We start from the raw sequence: 26,636 nt of genomic DNA on the forward strand, positions 1-26,636 counted from the left end.
CCCATTTCCCTGATACCTCACTACACATGCCCCACACACATTCCTTCTCTCCTTATCTTTTTATAAAACACAACAAATGGCCCTATCGGGTGTGGTTGTCACATACAACAAATTACTTGCTCCCTCCAAAGACCTGAACAAAATTTCTCTTTCTTATCACCTAGTGAATATATTATTAATATCAATTAGTGTTAACAACTGGTCTTCTGACATCATCTGTATCAAGCAGCCATTTTTAGATCTCTACTTCTCTGGTGTTACACTTCTGAACCTCACTCTAGCTGTATTTCCCTCCCTTTAAACTTGCTTACCCATAGTTCCTCCAAAACATTCAATTCTGGTTGAGTTCACAAACAGGAAGTTCAAGGCTCCTAAGGCATCTTTATCCTTCAACAGGAAGCCAATGAGGCTGAAAGTTGACTTTGTTTTTCTTTTGGCAAGATAATTTTCTACTACATATTAGAAATGCATGTGTAGTCACCCTTTATCAACAGCTCCATGTTTCCTTCTCTCCAGAATCTACAGTCAGCTTGGGTAGATTTCTGAGCAGCAAATCTGCCTCAGGCAGAACAGTGGAGAACAGGGTAGCTGCCAGCCTGGGACCACTAGGTAAAACCTATATTGCTGTTTTTCTTGAATTAATTCTTTTTCTTTTCTTTTCTTTTTTTTTTTTTTTTTTTTTTTTTTGAAATTGGATCTCGTATCTTTGGAAAGCTCATTTTTTTTTTTCAAAAGTGCTAGATTTTGATATCTGCTTAAAAGACTGAGTTCGACCAGGGACCAGGCTGCCTGTCACAGCCCACCACCCCACACTCACACATGCACACGCACACGCACACTTACACCCAAAACCATGTATAGGTACACAATAACATATACTCCTGCAGTGAGGCAACTGCTATCCATAGAGTGTCTTCTTCAGGGAGGCTCTTACTCTTCAATCTTCTCTATTAGTTGTTTTGAGCTCAGGCAGATGAACAGGGATACTCTTTCCTACTTAAAGCTAACTACATAGACTTTAATCAACTATAAAATTTGCCTGGCTAACAATGCCGAGACTAATGTTTGCATCAGTAACTGGAAACTGTTCCCTAATCATGTTGAGATATCGAAAGACCAATATAAGTTGGGCATGTTGGCTCATGTCTGTGATTCTAGCTCTCTAGATGCTAAGGCAGAAGGATTGTGAGTCCAATATTTAACTTATATTATACAGTGAGTTCCTGACCACCCTTGACTACAAAGCAGTACATACACACACATCTGACATACGCATCTTTGACTGAATATTTGATCTACACATTCCTAAGATCCAAATTTTTATGCCAAAAGCTCCCCCCTGTCTTACCACCATGCCCTACGAGGCCTCCATTGCACATCCTCCAGGCATACTCTTGTGAAAGTCTCTCATTTGTCACATCCTTAATGCTACTGAGTTTTTAGAAAACATGTCACTACATCGTTTTAAGTAGCATTAAAATATTATCTGTTCATTAGGCATTTCTTACATTATTATGAGTTGTAAGATTTTAAACTACCTGTTCACATGATTTTCTTAACTAGTACAGTTTTATAAAAATATATATTTATTTATTCTTTGTATGTGAGTATACTCTCCCTCTCTTCAGACACATCAGAAGAGGGCACCTGATCCCATTACAGATGGCTGTAAGCCATCATGTGGTTGCTGGGAACTGAACTCAGGACCTCTGGAAGAGCAGAGCAGTCAGTGCTTTTAACCACTGAACCATCTCTCCAGTCCACATAGCTTTTAGCTATCCAAATGATCTTTGTCATGTTTACTGTAATTATTTAGTTTCTGGATTATAATTTTCCCTTCAGTGTCATAACCTTATCAAATCTCATTCACTTATTTAAGGGCTATATTCCAAACTAAGTTACACGGGTGTCAAGCAGGCCCAAAGGAAACTCTAATTGTCTAAAATCCAAAAGGCAGTTCATGTATCAAGAAATGCACACAACCTAGACTATAGAAGGATTTCTGGTGGTTAGATAAAAGGCAAAATTGCTCAGAAACTTGTGAACCAATTCAATTTCCCATCTGTCAAAAAGAGTCATTTCCCTTACCTCTGGCAGAAGGGCCAAGTGGCTATCCATGGCACCTATCTGACTACCAAAACCAATGCTGGCCTCTGAGCTCTAGCAGCCTCACAAGTGCCTGCTATATATTTCAAAGTCTATGCTAACATCTAGACCACTCTCACCTCTTCTTCTGCCTTAAAATCCTTCCAGCTTATGGGCTATCCTCATGTCAGCTACTTATCCTTCTTATAACCTGGCTGTTCCTACTATTTTCTGCTCTTGTTTTACTCACTACACTCATCTATCTATCTATCTATTTATCTATCTATCTATCTATCTATCTATCTATCTATCTATCTATCTATCACCTACCTGTCTATCATCCACCTATAATCTACCTGTGTGCCTGTTTATCTATCATCCATCTATCATCTACCTGTCTATTATATATATATATATATATATATATATATATATATATATATATATGATAGATATATTATATATATGATAGATAATAGATATGATAGGTAGGTAGATATAGATAGATAATACATATATATTAATATATATATTATCTATGTATATCTACCTACCTATCATATCTATTACTATCATCAATCAATCTATGATCCACCTGTCATTCACCTGTGTCTATCATCTATCTATTAATCCATCTGTCTATCATCTCTATCTATCTATCTATCTATCTATCTATCTATCTATCTATCTATCTATCTATCTATCTTGCTGTCCACTTACTCCTGTCTCTTGCCTCTCTTACTGTGCTATATCTCACCATCTCCACTATTCTCTCCCATCTTCCCATTTCCCTAATGCTAACCATAGGCAATCTACTTTTTTTCACTCTCTGCTCTAGATTCTTCAAGATTTTCTCTCTCTCTCTCTCTCTCTCTCTCTCTCTCTCTCTCTCTCTCTCTCTCTCTCTTCCTCTCCCTCCCTCCCTCCTTCTCTCTCTCTCCTATAGTAAAAATCTTAAGCATGTCATGGAGCTGTCACATCTGCAGTTTCTTTATTACACATCTTTGCATCCAAGAGGAACTAAACAGTCAACATGTGACTTTTCTGGAGAAAAGAGGGACATAATTCAGTCCATAACAGTCCTTTGTATTGGCTTGTTTCCTGGTACATTGTAGAATCCATGAAGTCAGAGACATTGTAAACTGATGCATTGCACGTACATAGAAAGCAATTGCAAGGTACCTAGCACACTGTACTCATTTATTCACTATATGAATGGATAATGAATGAATGAATGAATGAATAAAACAAATACTCTTAGTGTTCTATGAAGAACAGGGGGCAATTTCCCCAATATAAATTTTATTTCTAAGTTTCTCTTCTGCTTAGGGCTATATAGAAAAGTCTTTTAGTTGTATCAAATTCCCAGTCAAAGACGGCCCAACTGCAATCTCAAAATTTACTGTTAAAGAGTTTCTTAGTGGGCCTGAGAAATGGCTCAGTGGTTATGAGTGCTTTCTTCCTGTAATTGCAGAGGCTCAGAGTTTTGTTTCTAGCACCCACATTGGGAGTACAATCAATTATAATGTGATTCCAGGGGAACCAATGCTTTTTTTTTTTCTGGCATTCACTGGCACCCATACATAAGAACACATACTCAAAATATACACAATTATTTTAATCTCAAAAAAGAACGTTCTTAGTCTCCCTTTCTTTTATATTGGATGTCATGGACTAGATAACACATAATGTATAGAAACTTATTTCCTCACAGTTCAAAAGGCTAGAATTTAAGAGATGGAAGGAGTACATCCTTCAAGAGCATTCCTGGTAAGGAATCTCAAGGTGAAAGAGCAAAGAGGCTGAAAGAGAGAGAGAGAGAGAGAGAGAGAGAGAGAGAGAGAGAGAGAGAGAGAGAAGCAGAAGCAACTACTATACTAGCAACTCTGCTTCCATGAAAACAGTATTAACCCATTTCTTCTGGGTCACTGGACTCTATGCCTCAACACCCCACCTCCCACCAGTTACCCCTCCACTACACTGGCATATGTGAATCAAGTTTCTAAAGTGAAACTTTAGGTGACCATTTAAAGAACAACAAAAAGAAATGAGGTTGAGTTTATTTCAGTGTTAGTTAAATTTCTATGGTTGTAACAAAATACCCAAGGCAGCCATCTGCAGGGCCTAGGGTGTGGGGTAAAGATGGGAGTGGGAGAGAACCCGCATCCCATCAAAGTTCTGGTGCTCTGGGCAGGCAGACATGGGGTGGGGGGGGGGAGGGGAGGTGAGGAGACTGATGCAGACTTTCCATATTGCCCTGGGTGGGTGTCTGGCTGTGGGAAGCCACTGACCCCACTCAGTGGGTGGTGGTCAAGGGACAGTACTAGGCACCAGGTTCCCAGCCTCTGGCATCCCACACTGGAGACCGTGGAAGAGCTGAGAACAGAATGGGGCTCCGGGGCAGCACTGGACCCCGGGGCCAAAGGGAGGAGAGGACTGGGGAGAGGGGAATCTGGATGGTTCCCAAACTGCCAAGAGTCTTTGGTCAGGTCCTTGGCTGGAACACAGGAAGGACCTCCGGCAGGAGTTTAGACATGGCTCCTTAAGAGAAAGCCTATTCCATTGTTCAAGCACAGCGGGCCTTGATGAGCAGAGACAGTCTATGGTTTTAGAGCTTTATTGTAGAAAGGCAGGGAGAAAGGGAGAAGACAGAAAGAGAGAAGGTGGCCATGGCCACATGGAGAGAGGGGGAAAGGGAAAGAGAGAAGGAGGGCTAGAGAGTAAGAAAGGTGAGGTCCTAAAGAGAGAGAGGAGGGGCCAAGGAGCCCCTCTTATAGTGGGCTGAGCTATCTTACAGTTGCCAGGTAACTGTGTGGAGGAGCATACCTGGCTATAGTCAGGTAACTGTGGGGATGGAGTCTAGCCAGAATGCCAGAAGCTTAGGACATTGTCTGCATGACTGATAGTCACAGAATTATGGAGTTGGGGGCTCTGTGATTTCAGGTACCTGATTCTGGAACTGGGACTCACCTTTCCATCCCTTGTAGAGTTTTCTACTGGGTCACTGGAACAAGCCCCATTCAACCAAAATAGGCTGCCTATCACAGTCCCACAACCATCTTAAAGGGAGAAAAGATTTATCTTGGCTCCTGGTATTAAAGATGATAACTATTATAGCAAACAAATTACAGTGGAGAGAACAGGGCAGAGGAAGCTCTTGTCATTTCATGACCAGGAAGTAAAGCATGAGACAGGAAGAGTCTACTATCCCCAAAACCCCTTTTAAAGGCATGCCAACAATGACATTTCTTTCCATTGGACTCATTAGCTCTAACATCTAACAACCAAGTCTTTGAGACATGGCCCCGAAGTGCAAACTTCCAAACTTGTCTTTGGAAAGTTGGTTGGATGGTGTTTTGCTGAGGCAGAAATGTGAAGGAAAGACATTTCACTACATTGGGCACAGGTGTGAAAGGCTAAGGCAGACATGTGGAGGACACTGAAACAGATACAGGAGAGAGGATGTTCTGCTAAAGCAAGCACACGGAAGGGCATGTGATGAAGGATTCTTTGCTAACAACACCCTTGTATTATTTTACCTTACTTTGTGTAGTTGAGCTCCATTTGTCAGGATTCTATGGGCTTGGGCTGACTAAATGTACATGCTGAGGTACATGGAGGACACATGATGTTTGGAGAGTATAAATAGGACTCTACAGAGTTACGGAGCTTCTCCTGGAATTCCTCCTAGTCCCTCCTGCTAACTTGACCCAAGATTGAGGCCTAGTTGTCTCTGCTATGTCAATGCTGTTGCTATCTGGACTGGACTGAACTGTACTGCTGATGTATATCTGTGTTTGCGAGTCCATCGAGCTGCCACTGCTAACCTGTAAACTAAACTGCCAATTTCCAGACAACACAGAAGTGAGTTGCTCCAAAGAACCTTTCTAAACAGGTCTACTTCACCTGAATCCTTTCTTTCCCACTACCTCTGGTGGGTGGTGGGCTACAAGGGAGGTCAAAACATTTAAAAGCTGTCATTCAAAATAGGATTTGAAAAAAAAAAAGTCCCATGGTCCCTTTGGAAGAGAACTTACACACTCACATGTGTATGAAAAATGCTTTTCCCACTGAGCATCTTCCCAGTCCTTGTTTTAGCATTTTTATACACATAAATACATTTTAATAAATATATTTAAATCAAATATAAAAACTTGTAAACAGAACCAGAAACTTGGCATTATAGGCTGAATTAAAATGTGGTTTCTAACTGCGATCAGTGTAACTAATATAACCCAACTAAAAGTAAACGAGTTAAACTATGAATGTGCTTCTACCATCGTCAGAAAAGCCCACAATAACTAAGAAGACTAACATACCTCAGCGTCCTCAGTTGATCCGGAGACTACTGTCCTATATCACGTCCTTATGTTAAAGGTGTCAGGAATTGGGTGATTACCTTTTGACTTTTGGGTCTGTATGTTCCGTAATTCTTTTGTCTTCAAGAATATTATACTGGTCAGAGGTTTCCAAAGAGTTTACAATATGGGATGTGCTAATTAGGCTGCCTTGTATCGCCAGAGATTGTATAGTCCCACAAGGTCCATCAGTAGAGAGGCCAGGGAACCAGTGGCAGTTCAGGCCAAGTAGCTCGATGCCTGAGAACAGGAAGGATCAATGGTGGCATCCCATTCCAGGGCTGAGGCCTGGAAAGCCCCAGAAGAGTTCCTGGTCGGAGTTAGTGTTCAAAGGTTGAAGAACGGGAATTCATGGGTGAGGGCAGCATTCCAAATGCTCAAGTGGTCAAGTAGGGTTGGTCATAGGCACTCAAGCTAGCTCCCCCTTCTGCCATGTTTCAGTTTCATCTTATTGGACAGTACTGCTTACATTGAGATTAGGCCTTCTCCGTTTTATTTGCCTTCACATTTCCCAGGGGTTCTGGAAACATTTCCCCAGACACAGGTAGTGTGTTTTACTAAGCCAAGCAGACTGCCAAGATTAACCAACACAAGCATAAATAAGGAAAAGGCAAGGGCTACAATGACAGCTGCTGCACATCTGGACATGCACGTGGTGACTAATAAGCTGCCCCACATGTGAATCCCAAGGGAGCCAGGAATATCTAGAACGCCTTAAGGGTTCAGGGTTATTTGCCTCAGAACTGTTAGTAATTATGACAGGTCATGAAGGATCAGAGAATTTCGGGCTCAGGAAAAAGCAAACATCCACAGTTTGCCCCTTTGGTCTGTGATTAATGATTCTCCTTACTAATTATATTGGTTACTAAGTTAAAGCATAATTCTAGAGCATCTCATCCAGGACTCACTTCATCCTCCTCCCATCACCATGATCAGGCAGGCAGCAGTGTTGTTCTCAGTTCAAAGCAGGAAACACTAAAGCTGGGGCAGAGTGTAATCTCCCCTGGAAAGCAGCATAGAAAGGCAGATAGATAAACACCAAAGCTCTGGCTTGGAGCTCTGAGTCCATTCTTTCAACATCTGCATTGGGAGTCATGCACTGTGCACTTAACCTTGAAGGAAAGGAGTTCCAGTTGAGCGGATAAAACAGACACAAACCCCTGCACTGGGAAACAAACTCTCCCTTCCCTGGATCCCGAATGGATCCCGAGGATAGAGGATGAGCTATGTTGGTCATGATGCAGTAGAATTCAGGGTGTGTGTGTGTGTGTGTGTGTGTGTGTGTGTGTGTGTAGAGGTTCCCTTCTTCACATAGCAGATCAAAGACATCAGCCTGACCCTGAAAGGCTTGGCTCTTTTTTACCCTTTTGTCCATAAAAAGTGACATCAGTGTTACTTTCTGGTTTCAATTTCTCTTCTTTGGGGTCAGGTGCTGCACAGAAGCAGGAAAAGGAACCAGCTGCTCCTATATATAGGTCTGGAGCACTTCATTAGAAGGCAGAGGAAGAGGTTGCCTGGAGAGTGGCTGCAGCCCTGCTTTGAGCGCTTTGACACAGCAGACAGTTACACAGCAGTCATGAGGTAAGTCCTTACTTTTTCTGGTGATTGTGGGAATTGTAGTCAGCCTTGATGACAGATGCAAATCCTAAACAGCCACAGTCCCAAGAGAGACCAGTCCTCTGTGTTTGTGTATTACCTTTTTATACCTCTGTCTCTATAGCTGTAAATAAGTCAGAAAGCTGCTCTGTTGTTTCCTCCAGAATGCCCAGATCTGCTGCTCACCTGGCCACTGAGAGCTGAAGTCAGAAAGAGTTATCTGATCTAGGAGCTTCTTGTAAAGATGTGTCAGGGGGAAATGCTCTTGGCAATTCTCTCTCTCTCTCTCTCTCTCTCTCTCTCTCTCTCTCTCTCTCTCTCTCAGCAAGATTAAATTGAGAGTATCTAATAAGAGTATAATTTAAAAGAAGTATTTTGTTTTCAGATTTCTTTATGTTAAAGTTGTATTTAGACTACTAACTCTGCTAATCTGATTTTTATTTGTAATTGCCGAATTAATCTCAGAATTGCAATAGTGTTGCTAACTAAACAGAGCACAGGAAAAAAAACTAGCTCATATAATGTGGTGAGGAGATATCTGGAGGGTCTGTGCCAAAGTGTTCCCTGAGAAGTTATGTCATACATCAGATCTGGTATGAAGGGAGTTTATTTGACAGAAGGGAGGGGAGAACCTGGAGAAGGTGTAGAGGCAGACAGACAGAAGCAGAGCCATGAGGGCAGAGAAGGGGGACAGAGAACAAAGAAAGGAAGAGAGGGAAAGAGGAAGGGAGAGAGAGGAAAGACACACACACACACACACACACAGAGAGAGAGAGAGAGAGAGAGAGAGAGAAGGAACATGTGGGAACAGAGAGTGATAGAGTGGCAGAAGCAATCCTTTTATACTCAGCTCACACACCTGGAGCATCTGGTGGCAGCAGATGATAGCAGAAGCCATTGCTAGGTCCCTGGAGAGCCTAGTGGAATTAATTGCCTGTAATGGAATAACTGCCTCTCAGGTCTGTTTTCTGTGTAGTAACCCTAACTCTGGCCCAACCCCAAGCATTGATGGCTGCAAGGCGTAACATAAAAATTTAAATACAGGGGTTGATATAGTCAATACTGTTCAAATGTAATCCCTGTCACTTGGCATAGCTTTCCGGTAATGAGTCTTACAAGTCAGAAACTGTTATACTAGAATCCACAGCTGACCCTACACAGCAGAGAAAGGATATGCGAGACTCCACGGGGTTCCAGAGGCTTCTTTGCTGGCTTAGCTTGTTTTCTGCTTATTTGTTTATCTAGTTAAGGATAAGACTGAAGGGAATCTTACAGGATGGAAAAATCTTTAAGAGTCACATGGTAACGAAAAAAAAAAGTTCTCCCCCTAAAGAAAAAGAGGTAGATGCCTAGAAGCCCCCCCCTCTAGCCATACTTCCTATCCCAGGTATAAAATATAAACCTAAGAGAGAGGAATACAATTAAAAGGGAAATTAAAAGAAAAATGTAAAAGTATTAGTTCATTACCTATGTGAGAAATCATCAGTGTAAGAAGTACAAACAAAGGAGGGTATGGAGACTACAGTGCATCCAGAAATAAAAGTTAGTGGCTTTGCTAACATATGTAATACAATTAATAGGTGGAATATTCCAAAGATGATAAAATGAGCAAAATAAAAAAAATCAAGGATGATCAAAAATAAGACACAAGCAGTTAAAATGAGCAGATACCCAAAAGTACTTTAATCTTATTACAGTGATATTTACTCATCCATGATTTCTTTGCAAAAAACATTTTTTTCTCACAAAAGCAGGGAAATGGCATCAGTCTAGATGTTCAACAACTGATGAATGAGTTATAAATGTGTGGTACATACAATGGAATTTTACCTCTCCCAGGGATGAGCTATCTAATTGGTTACTCAACAAAATGTTCAGCCCTAAAAACAAATGCACACAGAAGGTGAAGTTCACAGATTATATTAATAGGTTTGTGTGTATACAAACGTTACTCAAAGAAAAAGTGGCTATTAATTTGAGGGCGAGGAAGAATAGGAGGAGTTGGAGGGGGAGACAAATGAGGAGCTGGAGGGGAAAGAGGAAAGAGACTCAATTATATTTTAATTAAAATGCATTTTTAAATTTAAAAAACTGAAATTACGCAATTTGCAGTAAAATGGATGGACCTAGAAAAATATATTAAGTAAGAAAATCTAGACTCAGAAAAACAAACATTAACATGTTCACTGTCAAACGTAAATCTTAGCTCTACATATATGTATTTGTGCAAATGTGTGTAAGATGTCATGAAAGTAGAAATGGGATCAGGAGAAGACAGAAAAGAGGCATTAAGAGAGAGGGGGAGAGGAGGGGACTAGAGCACGTGTAACATAAAGTGAAAGTGGGAATACTGGATGTGCGAGGTTCAAGGGAGCCCAAAGCAAAGAGAAGAGCTAACTCACAGAAGCAGTCTTGCAAGGAAACCCAATCTCCACCTACGGCTGACTCTCCACCTTCTGCCAATCCTACTGCCTATAATGAGCAAACCCTCGCTTCCCCATGCAGTAATTCAGACATGCCAAACAGTGAAAGAAAGGGAAGGAGACCATGTTCTTTGGTCAGGGTTAGATTAACATCATTTAGAGGGAGAAGAAGATCCCCTGTGATCTCACTCTTTGCCAGGTGAACAGGTCATGTGTCCCCAGATTGACTGTCTTTCTTTCTGTCTGTCTGTCTCACAGTACAACGAGTAAGGAGTCACTGGAGAGCAATCTGCGACAGCTAAAATGCCATTTCACCTGGAACCTGATAGCAGAAGATGAGTCCTTGGATGAGTTTGAGGACAGGGTGTTTAACAAGGATGAGTTTCAGAACAGTGAGTTTAAAGCCACCATGTGCAACATACTGGCCTATGTAAAGCACTGCAGAGGTCTAAATGAGGCAGCACTGCAATGCTTAGGGGAAGCTGAGGGCTTCATCCAGCAACAGCATCCTGACCAAGTAGAAATCAGAAGTCTGGTCACCTGGGGAAACTATGCTTGGGTCTACTATCACATGGGCCAGTTCTCAAAGGCTCAGGCTTATCTGGATAAAGTGAAACAGGTCTGCAAGAAGTTTTCCAGCCCCTACAGGATTGAGAATCCTGCTCTTGACTGTGAGGAGGGGTGGGCCCGATTAAAGTGTACCAAGAACCAAAACGAGAGAGTGAAGGTGTGTTTCCAGAAGGCTCTGGAAAAGGACCCGAAGAACCCAGAATTCACCTCTGGATGGGCCATTGCGAACTACCGTCTGGATGACTGGCCAGCAAGGAATTACTGCATTGACTCTCTGGAGCAAGCCATTCAACTGTCTCCTGACAACACTTATGTTAAAGTCCTCTTGGCACTGAAGCTTGACGCGGTACATAAAAACCAAGCAATGGCGCTGGTTGAAGAAGCCTTAAAGAAAGACCCAAGTGCAATAGATACACTCCTCAGGGCAGCCAGGTTTTATTGCAAGGTATATGACACAGACAGAGCTATACAGTTGCTTAGAAAGGCTTTGGAAAAGCTGCCAAACAACGCCTATGTGCATTACTATATGGGGTGCTGTTATAGGTCAAAAGTCCATCATATGTTGAACAGAAGGGAAATGGTATTTAGTGGGGATAGGAAGAAGTTAGAGGAACTAATACAACTGGCAGTGAATCACTTACGGAAAGCAGAGGAAATCAAGGAGATGCTTGAATATTCCTGTAGCTTCCTTGCTGATCTTTATATCATAGCAAAAAAGTATGACGAAGCCGATTACTACTTCCAGAAAGAATTGAGCAAGGACCTCCCTCCTGGCCCTAAACAGTTACTCCACCTTCGGTATGGCAACTTTCAGTTTTTTCAAATGAAGCGTCAAGACAAGGCTATCTACCATTATATGGAGGGTGTGAAAATAAAGAAGAAAACAATCCCCCAAAAAAAGATGAGAGAGAAACTTCAAAGAATTGCCCTAAGGCGGCTTCATGAAGATGAGTCTGATTCTGAGGCCTTGCATATCTTGGCATTTCTTCAGGAGAATGGAGGAGGTCAGCAAGCTGATAAAGACTCTGAGAGGGGAGTGGACTCTGCAAACCAGGTACCTTCAGCATCTTTGGATGAAGCAGGTGCTGAATACTAGTGATGTGGTACCCGGCCTACTGCTGGAAGGAAAAAGAAAGCCCTCACCAAGCTGCCATTCAAAATACTTAACCACTTCCTGGATCAAGAATGGGCTATCATACTGACTATAGTATTTGTCAGGAGTTTGGGGAACTCTGCTATCAGATTCTAGCACCTGAGTTTCTGGATCGTGGGATGGTCTGGGAGAGGGACCAGATGAGGTGATAGATACAGGATCTTGGCAAACAGCCTAGAGCTCTTTCAATTTTTTTTTGGAAAAATAGTTTCCACAGTAGTAAATTCTTTAATCACACCCACCCCTCAGTGGAGGCTTGTCTTGGGCTTGTTTCAGTATTTGTATAAAGCAGCCAAATTCCTCACATGGGTGAATGTTCCATCCTTGAATTATTTTAGATATTGCACAGCATTTTCTTCATAGATAATAGTGTCCATCAAAAAGCTGAGGAGTCAGAGACTGTGGCTCAGGACTGTAATCCTAGCACTTGGAATCTGAGACAGGAGGATTACAGTGAACTTGAGGTCAGCCTGAGCATGACCTGGAAGGGATGGTGGGAGGTGAGAATTATATGTATAAATATTAATGATTATGTACATTACCTTGTTAGTTTGGGTGAGTATATGTCTATATAACCACTATCACATATATCTAAAAATACAGAAGGGAGAGGTTTTGCTTTATTGAATAACTTTAAGACTTACCAAATAATGTTCAATATTAATTGAGCTCAAAATATAAATTGAATAGTGAGTCCCAGGTCTGGAAGGGATGGTGGGAGGTGAGAATTAAATGTGTAAATATTAATGATTATGTACATTACCTTGTTAGTTTGGGTGAGTATATGTCTATATAACCACTACTATCACATATATATAAAAACACAGAAGGGAGAGGTTTTGCTTTATTGAATAACTTTAAGACTTACCAAATAATGTTCAATATTAATTGAGCTCAAAATAGAAATTGAATAGTGAGTCCCAGGTCTAAAAACAAACAACAAAAGTTGTGGGACCAAGTCATTCCTCCAATTACCAGCCAGTTCTCAATCTATGGTGTCCCACACACATGAGTTCAACTGTTCCATTAGCTCAGGTGGCAGCAGGATTCGAAAAACTGAGGACAGGGTGAGTCAGAAGGGTCACATCTGTGCAAAGCAGTAGACTCAGGCAGCCACACCAGACTTCCAGGAGTCGCATGGGAAGATGTCTCCCTACTCTGCCCTCCTAGAACTATATAGTTGTAGGAAAAGAAGGGAGATTCTGTCTACCACCATGACAATTCATATAAACATTTATTTCAAGAGTATGGAAACACCAGTGGGGATGAAGGGATTGCTGATTTATACGCGATGATTATAAACTCATGAGGAAAAAGTTTATAGTCACTGTTAGGAAGATTTCTCTGTCAAATAAATAATTTATTCAGAAATGCTATAAAGAAATGCCAGGAAGACAGCTGCCTAGAAGGATAACTTGGATTGATGCTTGGGTCAAGGGACTTTGAAAATGTCATGGGTACTGGAGTTGAGTTGTTTTATTCCATGTGAAATGTGTCACACCAAGGGATATAAATAATTTTTATAACTCTGAAAAAAAATACAGAAACACCACAAACTTGATAATTGCCATTTCCTAGGTAGATCTGGAAGGGCCTAAATGTTAAGGTTGGTGTGAATTGACAGAGTCAAGTGGCCCAGTATGAGACGGTCAGCCACACTCTGGGATAAAAAAATGTTTCTCTACTGGGTTCAGCTTGTCTCTATGTATATATGAACATTTTATTCAGCAATTAAAACATCCATGATTCATAGATTGTTAAAACTAAACATTCTAACAGCTGTATCAGTGCTTCATAATATTTTAAAAATGAAAATATTCTCTATGCATTAAGTCCATCGATATTCACCATTTGAATTTCTGGAAAAATAATAAACTTTGTTTATAAGTAACACATAATGTAACATTAAGCTATGCTCTGGTTCCCCTGAACTTTACTGTACCTTCGTATTTTTAGACTCAAGTACTGATAATAAAGAGTGCATTAACTGTTTGTTCTTTTTATATTAGATGTCTGATATCATGCCTCTGGTGCCCAGGGACACATTCTGTCTTGACTTTGGTCCTAGTTTGCTTTCCTGTTGCTCTGATGAAACACAGACCAATGCAACTTATGAAGTATCGGGTTTATTTTGTTTATTGGTTACAGTCCATTGTTGAGGGAAACCAAGGCAGGAATTCAAGGCAGGAACCAATCTGAGACTACGGAAGGATTTAAGGGCATAGTTTGACCACATCTTTCAGAGAATGGCATTTCTCTCCCTAAGAATAGATGAGGATGTAACAAATTTATGAAAGGAACATGGAAACATCTCCAGGTGACCTTTTTTTCAAAAAGGGAATCCAGAGTACCAGCAAAGGGACACAGAAATGACTTCGGTCTTCCTTAATTTCTAGAGAATAATTAGGTCAAATGATGGTCCCAGATGTTTTTCTGAAGTAAAACAGCATAGTTGTGCTTTTTATAACCTTGAACATGCTGGCCTGTGAATAAGGCCTCCGGTCTAAGTGATTAAATGCAAACCTGTATCTCTGTTATCGAAGGAGCTGGACCAATATAAATGAGCCAGTGTGTGCAGTTGGCACTGTGTGCTCTCCTGCTGTGAGTCCCTTGGTCTCCCATTTCACTCCTTTAGCATCAATCAGGAGACCTGATTTGGTCACATCTCTCTTGTATTCTCCAAATATGGTAAGTTCCCAGACTGCTCCTTTATGTGCTAACAAGCAACCCTGTCGAAATCATGTGACCTTAGCTGCTTCTCTTGATCCAAACACTTCACATCAACACTGTGTGACCACAAAACTGCTTCTGTATGCCTCTCAAGTCCCTGCCTTGGGTTGGCATTCCATGAGTACCAGTCCCAGCCAGTTATTCTCAGGAGTGTTTGTGTGAGTAAAGAAGAGAGGAGAATTTCTCTCATCTCCAGCTTGCTTTCAAATAGGAACTTTTCTCAGTAAAAAGTCCTCCAGTGTCTGCCATCTTTCTCCATCAAGCTCAGAGCTAGTCCCTGAACAGCAGGCTGAGTCATGATTGCTGTCATATCCCTCCTGCACCCCACCCATCCCCCTGTCAGGTTTTCCCTTACTGTAACAAATACCTGAGAGAAATTGTGAGAAGAGGGAGGGTTTATTTGGCTGATGGTCTCAGAAGTTAGAACCATGATTTGCTGGTGCTGTATTCTCTGGGATTGTGGCAGCATTGCAGCACACTGAGGGCAGTAGTCAGGTCATGGAAGCCAGGAAGACAAGAATGAGGTAACAAATGGCTTGAGACAAACATTATCTCCAAGTGGAATTCAGTGACCTACTTCATTCCCAGTTACCATCATTTTCCAGTGAAGCCATTAAATTAAGAACTTATCAGCAGACTGAACTCTCAGAACCTCCCCCCCATACCTAATTACCTCTGATGATTAAATTCACCAGCTTTGGTTCCAGCCTTCCATGTAGGAGCCTTTGGGGAACATACCATATAAAAAACAGACCACTCCATGCCTGTAGACTCATACTATATTCACCCAGTGAGAGAAGAGGCCTTGGAAGTGTTATAGTCCTAACAAGACTTTTTTCAGCATCCCTCTAATATGCACCATTCGCCCCAGCCACCTACCTGGGAATGATGGTTCCAACTAAAGACTACATTGTCTTGGCTCTCCTTTCCAAAACACTGCCCCCTTTTCCTATTTCAAGGAAGGGCCATGGACTTAACAAATAAGCAAATTTCCTTATGATCTAGAGTGTGGCTGCCTAGTTGAAGGGAATTGCACATTTGCAGGGGAGACTACAGAGGAAATCTGACTGAGATCCTTAGATAAACCTAAGTAAAACAGGTAGCAGGCTCTCTCAGCTGTCCACAGCATCTCCCTTAAGCTACCTAGTGCAAGGACTTAAAATTGGAGATTAGAATAGGATTTATGAAAGGTTTGTGAAAACAGATGCCAAATAGTTCTCTCCCTTTCTTCTTCAGGAAGCTGTGGGCCAATTTAGCAAAGGACAATATGGAACAAGTGAATGAATCATGGCCAACCCAAAGCCTCTATGATGCCCTCCTCTATAATTTAATAATAATAAAAAAGAGCATACCTGAGCTTGCATCATTTCTGAATTGGATTAATCTTTTTTTTTTTAGAATTTTTTTATTAGGTATTTTCCTCATTTACATTTCCAATGATATCCCAAAAGTCTCCCATAACCTCCCCCCAACTCCCCTACCCACCCACTCCCACTTCTTGGCACTGGCATTTGGGGCATATAAACTTTGCACTACCAATGGGCCTCTCATTCCACTGATGGCCGACTAGGCCATCTTCTGCTCCATATGAAGCTAGAGACACGAGCTCCGGGGGGTACTGGTTAGTTCATATTGTTGTTCCACCTATAGGGTTGCAGATCCCTTTAGCTCCTTGGGTACTTTCTCTAGCTCCTCCATTGGGGGCCCTGTGATCCATCCAATAGCTGACTGTGAGCATCCACTTATGTGTTTGCTAGGCCCCGGCATGGTATCACAAGAGACAGCTATATCAGGGTCCTTTCAGCAAAATCTTGCTAGTGTGTGCAATGGTGTCAGCATTTGGAGACTGATTATGGGATAGATCTCCAGATATGGCAGTCTCTAGATGGTCCATCCTTTTGTCTCAGCTCCAAAATTTGTCTCTCTAACTCCTTCCATAGGTATTTTGTTCCCAATTCTAAGAAGGTGCAAAGTGTCCACACTTCGGTCTTTGTTCTTCTTGAGTTTCATGCGTTTAGCAAATTGTATCTTGTATCTTGGGTATTCTAAGTTTCTGGGCTAATATCCACTTATCAGTGAGTACATGTCATGTGAGTTCTTTTGTGATTGGGTTACCTCACTCAGGATGATGCCCTCCAGGTCCATCCATTTGCCTAGAAATTTCATAAATTTATTCTTTTTAATAGCTGAGTAATACTCCATTGAGTAAATGTACCACATTTTCTGTTGGATGAATCTTTTTTTTTTAACAGAAATTATGTTCCACCCTGAGGCTGGAAATTTCTGAGATCCTTGCAGTGCAGGACTGGCTGCATAATGCTCTCAACTATTTGCACTGATGATAATCTAATCAACAGCCCTTAGAAAGCCTCTCTGCTTCCCTTTCCAGTAGTCTCTGTCTTTAAGTTTAGTAGGCTGAAGGGATGATTCCAAAGTTAGGAGAGTTTCCCGTTCTTCTAGTTCAGTTCCTAGCACACATAGCAGGTGGCTCACAACTATTGCTAGTCCAGTTCCAGGGACTTCAATGGCCTTCCTGGTCTCTGGAAATATCCGTACACTTGTGGACAGATAGACAGACAGACAGACACACACACACACACAGAGACACTATAAAAAGACATATTAAAATAAATCTTTTATAGAAATAGTAATTTGTACTCAGTTATAAAGATGTGGTAGTATTCCAGTTTGTGTGTGTGTGTGTATGTTTGTGTGTGTGCCGTGTTTTCCATCATGCATGTGCTTGTCTTTTCCATTGTGTGTGTGTGTGTACTTCTGTCTGTCTGCTTGAGTATCCATTTGTGTATGAGCACATGTCTATGTGCTTGTACATATGTATTACATTCACACAGTATTTTCTTTATACATTCATACATTGATGGACATTTAATTTGGTGCTGTAATCTGACTATTTTGAATAATGTTACAGTGAACATGAGAGCACAGATAGCTAACTCTTCATCATGGCTCTTTAAATTCCTTTGGCTAAGATGACGTCCCACATGCTATAGCTTTGGGTCTGTTATCGTAAAGAGTATCTAGAGGAAATTTGGTTCCTGACTTCATGCTGTTACCTTGTGCCAATGGGGCAGCCAGCAAAGAAACTCTTTTCCTTCGTTAATACTTAGCTCAGAAAACAGTACCAAGGGGTGGAGGATACATGACATGACCTTCAGATGCTTGATTTTGAGCAAGATAAATCTTTGCTAAACCTTGCTACTGCATGTATCTAAATAAGACAGGCAATTTGCTGCCTTCTTCAACTGAGCACAACTATTTCTGAAGCAAGGCCGGGTGTTTGTAGTGGTGTTTATAGCTTCATGTTCAAGACATGCACCTGAGGACTGGAGAGATGGCTCAGTGGTTAGGAGCACTGGCTGCTCTTCCAGAGGTCCGGAGTTCAATTCCCAGCAACCACATAGTAGCTCACAACCATCTATAATGCGAACTGATGCCCTTTTCTGGTGTGTCTGAAGATAGCTACAGTGTACTCATATACATAAAAGTATTAAATAATTATTTTAAAAAGAGAGATGCACTTCTTTATCAAAATTGAAAACATTGTGGAAGTGCCAAACTATGACTATGTATCCTGTGACTCATCTTCTCTTAAACATATGGAAGTGTATAATGGGAAATTACAAACATGTCCAGCTAAAAGAAGATAGAGAAGATCCCAACCTGAGATAATATTCTCAAAAGAGTAGAGTTCTCACATATACCTTTGCTTTTAAATGTTTCTATTCTTTTGAAGTGAACGATTCACTTTTACATATTTTTTAAAAGGAGAGATTTTAACATTACTACAATAAGTTTAATTTATTCCAATAATGGGGGAATTATTAATGATGACTAATAATAATAATTGCTACTAATACAGGACAGAATAAAATGTGATCTTGAGGCAAGAACTAGAATAAAACAAGAACCAAGAATATGCAGAGCTCATCTTACTATGGTAGAAAATATCTGTTATGTTAGATTCTAGGTAGGGCTAGAGAGATGTCTAATTAGTCAAGACGACCTGGGTCTAGATTCCACCACCCAAGCTGAGCAGCTCGATCACCTGTAATTCCAGCTTAAGGGTTGAGAGATTATGCCCTCTTTTGTCCTCTCTGCAGAAGTACACACACACACACCCATGGGCAAGCATGCATGCACACACACACACACAAACATGGAGGGGAAAGCATGCATGCACACACACATATGTGTACACACACAAAGCAGAGAGTGAAAGAAACAGAAAAAGGAAAAGAGAGAGAAAATCAATTGATCTGTCAGTCAATCAATCAACTAACCACCAAGTCAAACACAATCTCCTATATTCTTCAAAAGGAAACAATTGGGTCAGTGTGCCCTTTTTCTGGCTTAACCACTTCTGATGATCAGATCTTTTCTGAACTACTAAAGCAACATCTCTAATATCAAGACACACGGCACAGAGGTCCAGCACACAGTTTTCTATTTATTATTATTATTATTATTATTATTATTTAATACATATTTTCCTCAATTACATTTTCAATGCTATCCCAAAAGTCCCCCATACCCTCTCCCCCCACTCCCCTGCCCACCCATTCCCATTTTTTTGGCCCTGGCATTCCCCTGTACTGGGGCATATAAAGTTTGCCTGTCCAGTGGGCCTCTCTTTCCAGTGATGGCCGACTAGGCCATCTTTTGATACATATGCAGCTAGAGTCAAGAGCTCCAGAGTACTGGTTAGTTCATAATGTTGCACCTACAGAGTTGCAGATCTCTTTAGCTCCTTGGATACTTTCTCTAGCTCCTCCTTTCGGGGCCCTGTGATCCATCCAATAGTTGACTGTGAGCATCCACTTCTGTGTTTGCTAGGCCCTGGCCTAGTCTCACAAGAGACAGCTATATCACGGTCCTTGCAACAAACGCTTGCTAGTGTATGCAATGGTGTCATCGTTTGGAGGCTGATTATGGGATGGATCCCTGGATATGGCAGTCTCTAGATGGTCCATCCTTTTGTCTCAGCTCCAAACGTTGTCTCTCTAACTCCTTCCATGGGTGTTTTATTTCCAATTCTAAGAAGGGGCAAAGTGTCCACACTTTGGTCTTCGTTCTTCTTCAGTTTCATGTGTGTTGCAAATTGTATCTTATATCTCAGGTATACTAAGTTTCTGGGCTAATATCCACTTATCAGTGAGTACATATTTCTATCCATTAGAGCAAAGAAGCAGAAGGATGCAGGCCCATCCTCCTTGGGCTTGTACATTAGCATTCCAAGTCCCACTAGACCAAAATCAGGCATTGTGCTCTGAACCACTGAAGGAAATGAGACCAATGAAAATTGTATCCTTTCTGTGGCTTTGCTACCTGAGGCTTCCAAAGTTTAGGCTTAAGGCAAACACAGTGGGTCTAGCAGGTATGTGCTTACCTCTTATGCCATTAACAATCTCAAGTTGCTAAGTGAAAGAAGGACCCAGAATTCCACAGCTGACTAGGTTCATGCCATGCTTAGCAAATGAGCAGTGAAAGCCACGCTTTAAGGAAATCATGAAGCTAAGCACCCAATCCATACCTAAGGATTGGTCCTCCATACCTCCTTCTACTCATGCATGACTTCATAACTCAAAGCAGAAGTCTTTCACTTAGTCACATATTTGTTCTCCCACCCAGGAAGCAGTGATGCACATGTTACCAATTCTATTCAGGGACTGGGTGTAAAGTAAATGATCACCACAGACCTCTAGGTGTGAAACAGCACAGCGAATCCCCCTGGTGTTTTGCTACTTGAATTCAATGTAGAATAAAATGAAAACATTGGTTTGATTAGACTCTGGCAAAACTCCAGAGCTAGTCACATGGACGTAGTCATTAAAAGCTGGATTGAAACCTGTGTACCACAAGGGAACTCAGAGAGGGAACTCACTATCACTTCTTTCAAAATATTTTAGAATAGTTTCTTTCGTGTGGCCCCAGAAACCTCTGCAGAGTGCACTAGAGACTGTGGAAAACACTCTTTTCCTCCCAGAGGGACTGTCAGGCTGGAGGAAATGCCTCGCCACCCTCTGACACCAGAGGCAGAGTCCAGAGCTTATCCAATGCTGTGGCCAGGACATAGAAGGTCTCAGTGGTAAGTTTCACTTTCCTCTTCTGGTTGATTTTAAGTCTGTTTCAGTTTCTACTTTCCTCTTCCCTTTCACAAACACTGAGTCCTTAGAAGCAGCAGAGCACCAGCTGATTCACCCCCCCCCCCACTGCCCCCTTATATAATCCTCTGAGTCTCCACTTAGAGTGGACTGAGATTTCTGAACTGCTCAGCCCACACCCAGCTTTTCCCAGCAGCACAGAAACAGATCACCATCATGAGGTCAGTGCAATCTCTGCTTCTCCAATTAAATGATAAACTGAGCTGATCACTGCACAGCAGAGTCTTAAGTTGTCTGCTTGCTTGTAGATTGAAATCACTTGCATGAGCATGGCTTTTTTTTATTGGACCTTTTTCATTATTTCTCTGTGTAAATGTGCAAGACACTGCAGTTTCTAAAACTGCTCACTGGATGCCCCTGGAGAATATTGATAGACACGGGTAGGTCCACTGAAGCACAAAGTTTGACTCAAAGCTAGCACTAGAGGAGTCACTCTTTCTGGGATTTTTTGGTGTTTTATTAAAAGTGATCAAGACAATAGAAAGTTGTGTGTGTGTGTGTGTGTGTGTGTGTGTGTGTGTGTGTGTGTGTGTGTCTATCTGTCTGTCTGTCTGTCTGTCTGTGTTTCCATGTGTGTGAGTTTGTTGTGTTTTTCTGTATGTGTGTCTGTATGTGTGTCTGTATGTGTGTGTCTCATTGTTTATGTGTATCTGTGTGTGTGTTTGCATGTGTGTTGCTATGTGTTTGTATGCGATGTATGTATGTGTCTCTATGTTTGTGTGTCTGTGTGTGTGCTTTTTCAAAGGAACCAATCCTTCGCCAGCAGCTAGTGTAAGAGTTGGAAACAGTACTGCAAGCTCAGTTCATGTTTGTGAAAACTATGACCACTTCATGATTGAGGTTTTAAGAAATAGTTCTCACAGATGAGCAGGGGTTTTATTTAAATTGGGTTTTTTTTTTTAATTTCTCATATGCCACAAAATCTCAAAGGTTAAAGTTTTTTTTCTAGTATCTAAGGCTGCAGGACAAGCAAAAACACATTTCCCCTTAAATTCAAACTCTGTTTAATTTGTAGCTATGAAAGCAGAACAATGGTTACCTAGAGATGGTAAGGGTAGAATATGAAGATACACACAGGAATCTCAGGGATGTCATACATAACCTATAAGGAGTGTGGGTGGGCACATGGGCATAAACAATTGCTGAGACCCAGTGTACACAAATCATTAAAATAAGTGCATTGTATTGTAAGTAAAGAGTAATCATAGTATTTCTGATGTTTTTAAAGAGATTTATTTATTTTGTATATATGCATACACTTTGGGTGTCTGCAGACAAACCAGAAGAGAGCATCAGATCCCATTACAGATGGTTGTGAGCCACCATGTGGTTGCTGGGAATTGAACTCAGGACCTCTGGAAGAGCAACAAGTGCTCTTAACTGTTGAGCCATATCTCCAGACAGTGAATTTTTTGTTAACTGAAACAATACCTGCCATTAGAGGAGACTCAGAGAGAACTAAGAGGAAGGGCTAATGTTTCTGACAAATATTTATCATGGAAGGATACAAGCCTTGTTGGCTGAGGGAAGGCTGATGTTATTAGCTACTGTGGAAGCTAAGAAAAAAGACAGTCTTCCCTACCCTCAACTCCACGGGTAACAAGGGTTAGCAAGGTTCAGGTTGGAATCACAGGGGATGACAATCATGCACCTCCAACTACATCAGCTTGCTCCTTCCCATAGAATGGGCCTCTGAGAAGATCAGTATTAGTTCTGAGTGTGGTTGACCAGAAAACTGACATGTGTAGAACATTAATGGCAAGCTGAACAAGAGACTTTGATGTGTTTTCTGTTTGGCTGAATATAGAGCTACCAATCAAAGCAGGTTCTAGCTGGACCCTCTAGATTATGCTGGCCAGGTGTCTATATCACTGCATTCTGTGATACCAGAGGTAGCTTGAGCTGTTCTTCCCCAGGAATGTTAGATATTGAAGAATGGGGTAAATAAAGGACCTGGGAAGGCACCTGGCCCCTTCTGGATAAGAACCTCCTGTAAAGTCTCATGAAAAGCTCTTGTTCTAGGTACAGCTTTGCCTGTTTTGGTCTTTTAGTGTCTAGACAGTAAATGTTCCTATGTCTAAATTTCCCATAACCCAGGTTAACCAAATTGTGCATTATGTCTGTCTCTCTGTGTTAGTTACATTGCTTAGGATGCTATTATAAGAGACCCGATGAAAGCAACTTAAGGAAGAAAATGTTAATTTATGTCAGCTTAGATGTTTGGGGGGACGATCACGCAGTGAATGCATGGTGGTAACAGCACATGCTGCTCTCACTGTGGTTAGTGAGGAAGCAGAGGCAGGAAAATACCGGCGCCCAGCTTGCTTTATTTTATTTATTTTTTTTAATTTAATCGTGGACCCTGGCTCAGGGTGATATGCCACCCACACTTTGGAAGACTTGTACTGTAAAGTTAAATGTTTTTGACAAACTTCCTAGACATACCCAAAGGTGTGTTTCTATGGTAATTATACATCCCATCAGATTGAGAGTGGAAATTAGCTGACACAGCATCTTTCTCCTTTATACTCAATCTGTGTAAGGGCAGAGGCAGGGAAGAGCTGAAGTCAGTCAAGGCCTTGAAGATGCATGGATCACTCCTCTTTCTCAACAGTCTGTCTCAGGAGAGCAGACACCTAGAAGACAACACCTAGAGTTCTAGCTCAGCTAAACAAATAATTTGTGGGTTGCTGTTTTGTAGTTATCTTCATGTCCTTCTGATTCCTCTTCAAGAGTGCTCAAGGATAATTCTGTAATCTAAAGCTCCACCTAGTGATTATGTCTCAGAAAACATGAAATTCCTTCCTTTCTTTTCTCTTTTCTGAGTCAGAGGCTCCTCATGTCACCTTGGCTGGCCTCAAATGTACACAGATCAGCTGACTTCTGCGCCACTCCACTCCTGAGTGCTGGGCTTGGGAACGTCCATGACCATGCTAAGTATTGAAATCTGTTTTATCAGAGGTGGGAAGCACAGTATCAGGGTCCTCTTCTTTCTGAGGTGCACCTGCCACCTTGTAAATTAGAACAGGGATAAAGAATGACAACCTCTGAAATTATACTATGTTTCTGTCCTGAATCATAAGCAGCTTTTGCAGATGATTAAAGTGCAAAATTGCAGGGAATTCAAGATTCTTGAATCAATAAATCTAAGGCAAGGCTAAGAAGGGTCATGGGTATAGAACCGGTTGAAAAGGACCACAGATTTGTTATATACATGCTGAAAAGGGAGTAATACTTACTTGTGGATGAAGTAGTCCCCAGCAAGGCTTCCATTCCTTCAGTGTAGGAAAAACCTCCTGCACTGGCTGTGTGAATCTGTTCATGGGAACTACCACAAATGTATGTCAGGTGGAAGAGAGGAAAGGGTGCAGACTTAAAGTGGAATGTTTAATTGGAGTTTCAGGTCTGAGAAATTGGCCATTAGAAAGGAGAGGCAGAAAATAAACATCTCCAAGAGTACATGGCTCACATTGTCATGACTCCGACACCCAAAAAAAGGTGGTTAATTTTTCAATGTCCTGAGGCTCCATCCAGTTACCATGCAAAATTAAACATCACAAGTTACACAAGATTTGTGGGTGCTCATCACAGTGACCATGTTTTTTTTTCCGCCACAGTGAGGTCAACCGGGAATCTCTGGAAGCGATCCTTCCACAGCTGAAGTGCCATTTCACCTGGAATTTATTCAGGGAAGGAAGTATGTCCAGTCATATGGAAGACAGGGTGTGCAACCAGGTCGAACATTTAAACTCTGAGGAGAAGGCAACAATGTATGACTTATTGGCCTACATAAAGCACCTAGATGGCGAAAGCAAGGCCGCCCTGGAGTGCTTAGGGCAAGCTGAAGATTTAAGGAAGTCAGAGCACAATGATCAATCAGAAATTCGTCGACTGGTCACCTGGGGAAACTACGCCTGGATCTACTATCACATGGGCCGTCTCTCAGAAGCTCAGGCTTACGTTGACAAGGTGAGACAAGTTTGCCAAAAGTTTGCGAATCCTTACAGCATGGAATGCCCAGAACTTGAATGTGAGGAAGGATGGACACGCCTAAAGTGTGGAAGAAATGAACGAGCAAAAATGTGCTTTGAAAAGGCTCTAGAAGAGAAGCCAAAGGACCCAGAGTGCTCCTCTGGGATGGCCATCGCCATGTTCCGCCTAGAAGAAAAACCTGAGAAGCAGTTCTCCGTGGATGCTCTGAAGCAGGCCATGGAGTTGAATCCTCAGAACCAGTACCTGAAAGTTCTCCTGGCCCTGAAACTGCTGAGGATGGGAGAAGAAGCTGAAGGGGAGCGATTGATTAAAGATGCTTTGGGGAAAGCTCCTAATCAAACGGATGTCCTCCAAAAGGCAGCTCAGTTTTACAAGAAAAAGGGTAACCTAGACAGAGCTATTGAGTTACTTGGAAAAGCACTGCGATCCACAGTGAACAACAGTCCTCTCTACTCTTTGGTCATGTGCCGTTACAGGGAAATACTGGAGCAGCTACAGAATAAAGGAGATGCTGACAGCAGTGAGAGAAGACAGAGGATGGCAGAACTGAGACGATTAACGATGGAGTTCATGCAGAAGACTCTTCAGAGGAGGCGAAGTCCTTTGAACTCCTACTCAGATCTCATCGATTTCCCGGAAGTAGAGAGATGCTATCAGATGGTCATCAGTAAGGAGAGCCCCGATGTTGAGGAAGAAGACCTCTATGAGCGCTATTGCAACCTCCAGGAGTACCACAGGAAGTCTGAAGACCTCGCAGCCCTGGAGTGTTTGTTGCAATTTCCCAGAAATGAAAGGTCAATCGAGAAGGAAGAGGTTAAAGAGCAAACATAGCAAGCAGATCTTAACCTCCAGTAGCAAATTGTGGTGGATTCTTGGCAGTTGCAGGGATAAAGGAGTGGCTGAATGGTTTTGGGGTTTGGGAGGCAACGCACTTTGGGGCACAGGCAGGCTTTTCCTGGCACCATGAACCTGAGGACAACCGGAAGTGTGTCAGAGTGCAGACAGACAGTCTCTCAGCTCTGTACTGTGAGACAGATGTGCTGTGGAGTGCTGCTTATGGGGAGAATGTGCTGAAAAAAGCATGAGCCTTCCTGCCAAGGATTGCTGACAAACTGCTCTTGATTGTTTCTTTAAGGAACTGCTTTCTCTCCCTGACTCCTCTGCTCATCCTAGCCATACAATTTTCCAGTCAGCAAACCTCATTACTAATCATGTAGGGAATGGAGCTTAAAGCAGACAGAGCACCTTTTGATCACATTTTTTTTCTCTGCAATAAATGACAACTCCCAACAAAATTCACTCTTGTTTCTTCATTCCATTTCACTGTAGTTGCTTAAGCCTGAAGGATTAACCTTTGCCTAAGGCTAGAATATTCTTTGCACATCATTTTTGTATTCTACTGTGGTTTTAGGGCTGTGTGTGTGTGAGTGTGTGTGTGTGTGTGTGTGTGTGTGTGTGTGTGTGTGTTTGTGTATCCCTAAGAATGATTCTAAAGTTAACATATATGCCAAATAGAAATTGTAGAATAAATGTAAAAGTTTCAATC

General features: G+C 41.7%; 2 protein-coding genes across 8 annotated transcripts in view; both read left to right on the forward strand.

The window, feature by feature from the left end:
- The window catches only part of Ifit2 (interferon-induced protein with tetratricopeptide repeats 2), a 25,985-nt gene extending 11,797 nt beyond the window's left edge, over positions 1-14,188 (forward strand). For 2 of the 3 annotated variants that reach the window (NM_008332.3, NM_001355262.1), the window contains exons 2-3: positions 7,873-8,024; positions 10,721-14,188. In NM_008332.3, the coding sequence (NP_032358.1) occupies positions 8,020-8,024; positions 10,721-12,128 (1,413 nt within the window). In that variant the 5' untranslated portion in view covers positions 7,873-8,019 and the 3' untranslated portion in view covers positions 12,129-14,188. Of the gene's footprint in view, positions 1-516; positions 610-7,872; positions 8,025-10,720 lie in introns of all 3 variants that reach the window. The other variant, XM_006526705.3, reaches the window with a different exon arrangement.
- Positions 14,189-20,772: 6,584 nt separating this feature from the next.
- Positions 20,773-26,636, forward strand: Ifit3 (interferon-induced protein with tetratricopeptide repeats 3). 5 transcript variants are annotated; one of them, XM_030250757.1, is made up of 3 exons: positions 20,796-21,021; positions 23,928-24,034; positions 24,715-26,389. In XM_030250757.1, the coding sequence occupies exons 2-3, from the start codon at positions 23,937-23,939 to the stop codon at positions 25,919-25,921; spliced, it is 1,305 nt and encodes a 434-aa protein (XP_030106617.1). In that variant the 5' UTR covers positions 20,796-21,021; positions 23,928-23,936; the 3' UTR covers positions 25,922-26,389. The 5 variants fall into 5 exon arrangements, with proteins under 5 accessions (XP_011245455.1, XP_030106617.1, XP_011245454.1 ...); XM_011247152.3 differs by lacking the exon at positions 20,796-21,021 and adding an exon at positions 21,061-21,477; XM_011247151.2 differs by lacking the exon at positions 20,796-21,021 and adding an exon at positions 21,061-21,258.

This window comes from Mus musculus, chromosome 19 (genome assembly GCF_000001635.26).
Source record: "Mus musculus strain C57BL/6J chromosome 19, GRCm38.p6 C57BL/6J".
NCBI lineage: Eukaryota > Metazoa > Chordata > Mammalia > Rodentia > Muridae > Mus > Mus musculus.

What these genes read in the sequence shown, in the direction of transcription:
- Ifit3 (XM_030250757.1), top strand. Translation starts at nt 23,937, where the DNA reads ATGTCACCTTGGCTGGCCTCAAATGTACACAGATCAGCTGACTTCTGC. An exon ending in AACGTCCATGACCATGCTAA is followed by an intron (nt 24,035 to 24,714) that starts GTATTGAAATCT and finishes TTTCCGCCACAG; the next exon opens with TGAGGTCAACCGGGAATCTC.